The sequence below is a fragment of the Molothrus aeneus genome, chromosome 2 (genome assembly GCF_037042795.1).
Source record: "Molothrus aeneus isolate 106 chromosome 2, BPBGC_Maene_1.0, whole genome shotgun sequence".
NCBI classification, from domain to species: Eukaryota; Metazoa; Chordata; class Aves; order Passeriformes; family Icteridae; genus Molothrus; species Molothrus aeneus.
The window spans coordinates 44,307,874-44,315,051 of NC_089647.1; the positions used below are offsets into that span (position 1 = coordinate 44,307,874).

The 7,178-nt window shown below is 45.3% G+C and overlaps 1 protein-coding gene across 1 annotated transcript in view; it reads right to left on the bottom strand.

Moving 5' to 3' along the window:
• Window positions 1-5,279, bottom strand: part of LATS2 (large tumor suppressor kinase 2) — a 48,693-nt gene extending 43,414 nt beyond the window's left edge. Inside the window, exons 1-2 of the mRNA XM_066544811.1 lie at window positions 5,226-5,279; window positions 496-1,070 (exon numbers count right to left, since the gene is read on the bottom strand). Coding sequence (XP_066400908.1) covers window positions 496-834 — 339 coding nt within the window. The 5' untranslated portion in view covers window positions 835-1,070; window positions 5,226-5,279. The remainder of the gene's footprint in view (window positions 1-495; window positions 1,071-5,225) is intronic.
• Window positions 5,280-7,178: the final 1,899 nt, after the last annotated feature.

The following is a 7,178-nucleotide window of genomic DNA, read 5'->3' on the forward strand; positions in this document are numbered from 1 at the left end:
TCGTGCTTCTGGCCAACAGCAAGTGAGATTCTTCAAATACCAGATATTGTGTCTATAATTTCTTACAGTTTTTTTCTGACAGTGAGCTGGGCTTAGATGTGCTAGACAAAATTCCACCCTATTACTCACAACTAAGGCTTGTTACTAAGCATTGCAGGGAAAATGAAGAAACAAAAAAGAAAAAAGAAGAAAAGAAAGCTAAAAAAAAGACAAGCTACTTTGTTCTGTCTCATATATCAACTGGGGAAACTATAGAATAATCATAGGAGAATCCTAGAGGTGACCATGATTGTCTTTAACATAATTGAACCCCACACTAGTCACATCTGTCCCCAGTAAGTCCATCTATTCTGTTGCTCATACAGAAATATGACTGCCAGAAGAATCAGTGAATTTCCATAATTTTGACAGCCACCACCAAAATCCTTTCTTCAGCCCAGAGTATGAACTTCTTTTGACAGCAGTGCCAATCCTCCCCTCCCAGTTCATACGTACCTGATCACAACCTGCATTCACCAGTTCCTGGAGCATCTGCCTGTTGACTTCCACGGCTGCTGTGGTGCTCGACTCATTAGCAAAGGGCAGCAGAGAATACCTGATTTCTCGCAGAGCTTTCTGATATGGTCCAAACTTGGGCGTTTGTCTCATCTGCTGCTGCCTTGCAGCATCCTTCCCTATTAAAATCTTAGGGTCCAGAGAAGTTTCACTGCCTGCTCCAATTGGCAGTCCCTGACCTGAAGATTTGGATGGCTGCTTTAAACCTTCTCGAATCTCTTGCAACCTTTGTCTGCTGTTTCCAGAATACGTCGTAGCAGGAAAAGTCTTTGGCCTCATTGTTGATCCAGTTTTCTCTGAGCATAAATACAGCTTTATTCTTTGTTTCTTTTAAATTATTTCAAAGAAGTGTCACTTGATGGTATCAATTTCTTGTAAACATAATCCTTCACAGAGAAGAAAAGGCAAAATTCTCTCAAGAGATATCTGCCAATGTTTTACTTCAGCTCACAATCTTCACATTTCCTACAGAAAACGATAATCTGTGGAATCATCATTTTGCAGACTGACAGTGACTGAAACAAAAAAAAAAAAAACAGAAAGTACATTCAATTAAGTAGATATTGTAAATGCCTCTGAAGGGACAGCATGACAATTAATCAAGTGAAAATGAATCAGTTGAACCTCTTAAGCTGTCACAGTTGGATACCCTTTAATGATTTTCACTTTATATCTGTTTTCAGCAGGATTCTAGAACATTTTCTCAACATAACCAATAAATAACTCGTTTTTCTTGTAAGTCTAATCTTCAAAATAAATTAAAATAAAACTCCTAAAAACCAAGGTTTAAAAAAAATAATTTAAGAATTTTACAGTACCTAATTGTGGCAAGTTTCCTATCCAATTGCATAACTGAATTCTGGACAAGCCTATCCTATTTCATAAATAGGGAAGAGTATGCTTATGAAATGTTTTTCTCCCCACTTAAGATTTTGTTTGTTTTACACTAGCTGAGCACAGTTTCAGAAGTTTATGAAAATGATTTATGATGGAAATATTGATGACTCTAACCATAGCAACTTCTAGTATTTCAATAATAAAGTGAATAACAGAAAGACAAGATATTTTGTCTTTCCACGTGAATAACTTAGCAAAGTCCAAAGGTAACAGTTCTCACCAGAACTGCAAGGAAGAGGGGAGGAAAAAAAAGAAGAGAGGAAAGGGTATATTGATATTTCATTAGCTGTGCCTTATAGGGAAGAAAAGGAAAAGATGGGTAAATGGAGCTACACAGTAAGAGCAGAAGATGAAGAACCAGATCATACAGCACACCAACACAGAAAAAGAAGACTTTGAGACAGCTTTATGTTCTCTGCTGCATGTCAGCTCTTCTGATGTGCAGCAGAGAACACCTATGCAGCACAGCTGAGCAATTGTAAAACTCGTGATCTCCATGCAGCAGAGGTTACAACAAGAATCCTACCTCAACTAAATCTTTATGCATCACCTCAATACAATAATGAAATAATCTGGAATGGGATTAAAAGACAGCCTCATCAGAAATACAACCTCACTATTGATGATGGTTATGCAAGCTGGCTTCTTCTGCTGCCATTTGCACTGGCAAAGTGACTGTGAATGGTGCTCCAGCCACCTTGCTGGTAAGGGAAGAATTCCACTCAGTTGTTTCCAAATTGCAAATACGGAGGATGGTAACACACTGTATGTTTCACACTGGCACTCAGAAGTCAATTTGATTTTTTTTAAAGGTGCTTCACTTTTGATCATAGGACATTTATCATTGAAAAGGATTTCTCAGGGAAGTACTGTTCTTTATTTTCCCATGGTCATACTAAAATTTCTTTTTGTTGTGATAAGCTGTAGTACTTCCCAAAAAACCAACCATTTCCATGCATTTACCATCACTTCTCACTGCCAAGCAAACAGCTTACTGCTGTGAAGCCCAACAGAATCAGGACACATTCACCTCTGAAGCCCACCATCACTTCCTCATCAGGACAGAGTCTACTTCAAGCTTTCCTCTACCAAAATCTCAAATGCAACAGTGCAGTCAGGCTCCAGACTCTTCTATGATGGTTCACCAGACTGAAATGCAGGAGCACAGATTAAACACTTGAGATTAACCCAAGTCAATCTTTTTTTGTTAGGATTTAAATGCTTCATTAACTAAAAAAAAACCACCTATAATGTGCTTGAGGTCTTGAGCTCCTCCATTCCGTGCTTTCCATGAATACCCAGCAAAGCTAACTGACAGAGAAGTGACAGCAACATTTGCCAATTGTTTTAAGGGAAGTGCTAAAGCTGTTCATCCAGATTTTGATGTTTCCACAAACCAGCTATTGGTCAGTAACAGATCAAGCTTTCATTGTCCCAAGTGAAGACAAAAGCAACTGCTGGATCTCAAAAAGAGGTTTTTTTCTACTTGGACAGAATATAGCAAAAGATAATACACAGGCTTGGTAAAAAATGAAACACAATAGTATTGCAGCTTTCTTTGGATTACATCATAACTAGCTAGTGCTCAGAAGATACAGAGCAATTAATTGGTCGATAATTTTCTTTCTTTTCCTGACAGCAGCAGGCACCATATGGCTTGGTTTAGGCATCTGGGTTGTTCTTCCTTTTCAGTCCCTGTGCCAATCCTCAGGCCTGGGACGCGCTGGGAAAGCTTGCAAGCCCCCCACCTTTTTGCAGCAAAAGACTGCTTTCCCACTTACACACATGCTTCACATAAAGAACTTCTGTGACCTTTAGCCTCAGCTCGAGTCTAATAATGCTGGGTCAAGCCAGCTGGCAACTTCCTCAGCTTACATTTACAATACTGCTTAAACCAGAAACCATCCATACTGTCGTTCAGACAGTATGGATGAGAGCAACAACAGCAGTAAGTATTGGAGTTAGCTGCAAACCTGTTTCGTGTTTTGCAGGGTTTTTTTAAAAACTAAATATGTAAGATAAGCAAAAAAAATGGAACACTAAATATTACAGATGATTTACAAGGAAAGACAAGCTGCTGGCTTTTTTTATATCTTCCTGTGATTTGCATTTTTCAGAAAAAAAATATTAAATGGTTGTACGCTTTAAAAGATATGTAGTGTGTCTCATTCTATCCAAGCATTTCTAACTGTACATCTGGATTTGGATAATTTCAAATCCTTCTAATCCGCACCCTGCCTGCAGCATGGATGTAACAACAGCCTTCCTGCCATCAGAAGAAAGTATTTTTGAGTTGTTAGCCATTCTGACTAAACAGTCCTAATGTCTTTTCCAAAATGTTACATGTTCTGTACTAATTAGAAGCTTGTCCATTATCCTGAAGGATAATGGACACTTAAGCAGGTGCAGCATTACTTTAATTACATCAAGTTAACCAATTTTTGAGTAACTGATTCTTTTGTTTTATTTGAGAAATACCAATAGCTGCTCTGTCAGCAACCAAACAACCGATCAATGACACACTGAAATTATATGTTGATGTCTGTTTTCCCAGCAGCACTATCTATTCACTCTCCTGTTTCTTCATTCACCAACGGGCTGCATGTGCTAGTGGCTCTGTGGAGCTGGGACACAGGCAAGAAACTAAAGCTCACCCAAGCTGGTGAGCTGTTTCCCTGTAACTGTGCAGGCACTGGAGTGAGCTGAACTTGAAATCACTGCAGTATAGGAAGGAGTAAAGTTTTAAGAAACTGCTACAACTTCCTTGCCTCTCTCAATTTACAGGTATCGCTTTTGGGCTTTTTTAGAACACTAATTCAAGGAAGCAGGGACTGTTCAGTTCGTATTGGAACAATGGGGGGGAAGCGTTTCAGGAATTTCATTATTATACAAACCGTGCTTCTCTTTATAAGTGGGCACATTGTGGAAGGGAAGAAAAGTAGAAAGGGGATTTTTCCTAAAACGATTCCACCTCTCCTGCTCACAGAACTGTCCAAAAGTGACTCTGTGCCCGTGTCCCACTGCCAGCCACAAGCAGTGGCCCAACGCAGGGCTCTGGGAAAGAGCTCACCTTCCTTCAGCAGCCCGGCAGTGACTGACCGCAAAGCCCGGACACTCCAAACAAGCCCTTTCTGCGTCATTTGGGCGAGTGCCTTTCCCGAGGAAAGGGGTATTTCAACACGCACACCGCTCACGAGGCAGCGGAGAGGGTGGCGAGCTGCTGGCTTTTGGCAGTGACCTTCAGCTGACTGGGAACAGCGGGGCCCCGCCGCAGCCACAGGGGACCCCGCGGGCCCTGCCTGCCCCCGGCCGCTCCCCGGGGCCCTCGCTCCCTGCGACACCGAGCCCGCAGGGTCTGCCCCACCGGGTCGCCTGCCACCCCGTGCCGCCGGGAGCCCCTTCTCCCCCCACTCCTTTCGTGGGCAGAAAGCTCCCAAAATAAACTCCGGCCATTTATCAGCAGCTCCGGCCAGCTGGGGCAGAGGCCTCGGGCAGGCGGACCCCCACCCCGCTCCGCCGGAGCTGCGCCGCGCTGTCACACGAGTGTCCGGAAAATGTCGAAGGGTGCGGGCAGGGCGCCCGGGCGGCCCCCACGGGGGGGACTCACACACGGGACGCTCGCTCCCGCTTCGAGAACCGACCCGGCTCCGCTCGCCCGCACTCCCCGCTTCCCCACAAGACTTTCCCTTCCGCGCAGAGCAGTTTTGGGGGATGGGGAGCGCTCCCACCCGGAGCTGAGGGGAGCCCGCGCCGCCCGCACCCGCTCCGCTCACCTCCCCGGAGTGCCCGGCGCCGCCGCTCGCCCTCCGTGGGTCGGCACGGCGCGGCTCAGCAGCGGCGGCGGCCGCGGCGGCGCGGGCCGCTCTCCATCTTCCCCCTTGGCCGTCCCGGGCGCCGAGTGCGGGGCGCAGTCGGGACATTCGCTACATTGTTGGCATTCCATTCGCGCCACGTGACCCCGCGGCGCCCGCGTCATTCCACTCCCCTCCCGGCGCATTCCAGCGGGGGGAGGGGCTTCCAGGGCGGGAAGGGCCGGGAAGGGCTGGCGCGCCCTCAGGGACCGAGGTGGCGGGGGCCGCCTGCCCTCCGCCCGCCGGCCCTCTCGGGGCGCCCGTCCGTAGGTGTACGGGCAGTAGTGACACTTCTTCCCCTCACAAAACACACTCCGCGTCACAGCAACTCCTCGCTGGGTCCTGGCGGGAGAGGGGTGGCACTGCTTCCACTTGTTGAGGCGAAATGAGCCGGGATAGAATCATGGAATAGCTTGGGTAGGAAGGGACGTTAAAAGGCCATCAAGTTTCAACCCCCTGCCCATGGAGGGCACCTTCCACTAAACCAGGCTGCTTACAGCCCCATCCAACCTGGCCTCGGACACTTCCAGGGATGAGGAATCCACAGCTTCCCTGGGAAGGATAGGTGGGTTGGAAGTGCTCTTCCCTGTGCTCCAAACTCATTTAGATTGAAAGGTCTGTGCTGATAACCATTATTCCTACCAGTTTCCATTCCATGCTGGACTAACCAGGCACACAAAGTTGCAGCATTTCCAATGCCTACTTGGGGTTTTCTTTTAGCTTCTGGTTTGCTTTGGGGTTGTTTTGGTTTTGGTTTGTTGTTGTTGTTGTTGTTGTTTTTTGAGGGGGAGTTACTTGTTTTTCATGTTGTTTCATAGTGGTGAGGAGACGAGGGAGCTATGAGGTATCAGAGGACAGACAGGGAATTCACATCTGGAACGAAAATGCAGAACCAAGCTGCAAAGAATATTTAGATGCAAAGTTCATATTTGACCTTATTATGGATCGCAGTACCTGGAACCAGATTCATAGACTCACTAAGACTGGAAAAGATCTCTGAGATCATCGAGTCCAACCATTAACCCAGCACCGATGTATTCACCACTAAATCACATCCCCAGATGCCACATCCATGTGCCTTTTGAACACTTCCAGGAGTAGTGACCTCACCACTTCCCTGGGCAGTCTGTTCCAACACCCAACTACCCTTTCAGAGAATATCTTTTTCCTAAGATTCAATCTAAACCTCCCCTGGCACTACTTGAAGGCATTTCCTCTTGTCCTGCTGCTTGTTACCTGGGAGAAGAGACAGACCCCCACCTCCTTTATATGAACCTCCTTTCATGTAATTTTAGAGAGTGATAATGTCCACCTATGAACCTGTTTTTCATGAAAGCAGAAATAATATCATTTTAGATATCTCTGTTTTTTAATAAAGACAATTGACAATGAGAAATAATCCCCATGCTCCCAAATACAGTAATGTTCAGATCTGGGAGGCTGGCTCTGACCCCTCAGCGTGACAGATATGCATGCTAGTCATAACCAGGGGGTATTCATACAGAATAAAAACCATTAGAAAATAAACTTTTTTATACATAGGCATATATCTTTAGATCATTAATATGGAAAAAGCCTGCAGTCCTGAAATTCTTCAAAATTCTTAAAATCCTGTTGCACAGCTGAGAGGTGCTCATTCTAGGGTTGCTCTGTTTGGCAGGGAAAATGTCAGTCTTGCAAACTGTTAAGACACATTTAATCATGCGACGAGCCTCTTCCACTGGACTGCAAGCACGTACAAAGAGAAGTCTGTGCATAACTGTCTTTCCAGGATGGGAGCTATATTTACAGCCTTTTCCAAGCCAGGGAGACTATTTTTGTAAGTAATATACTCATGGGCAGTCCTATCTCAGGATATTTCTCTGAGCTTGTTTA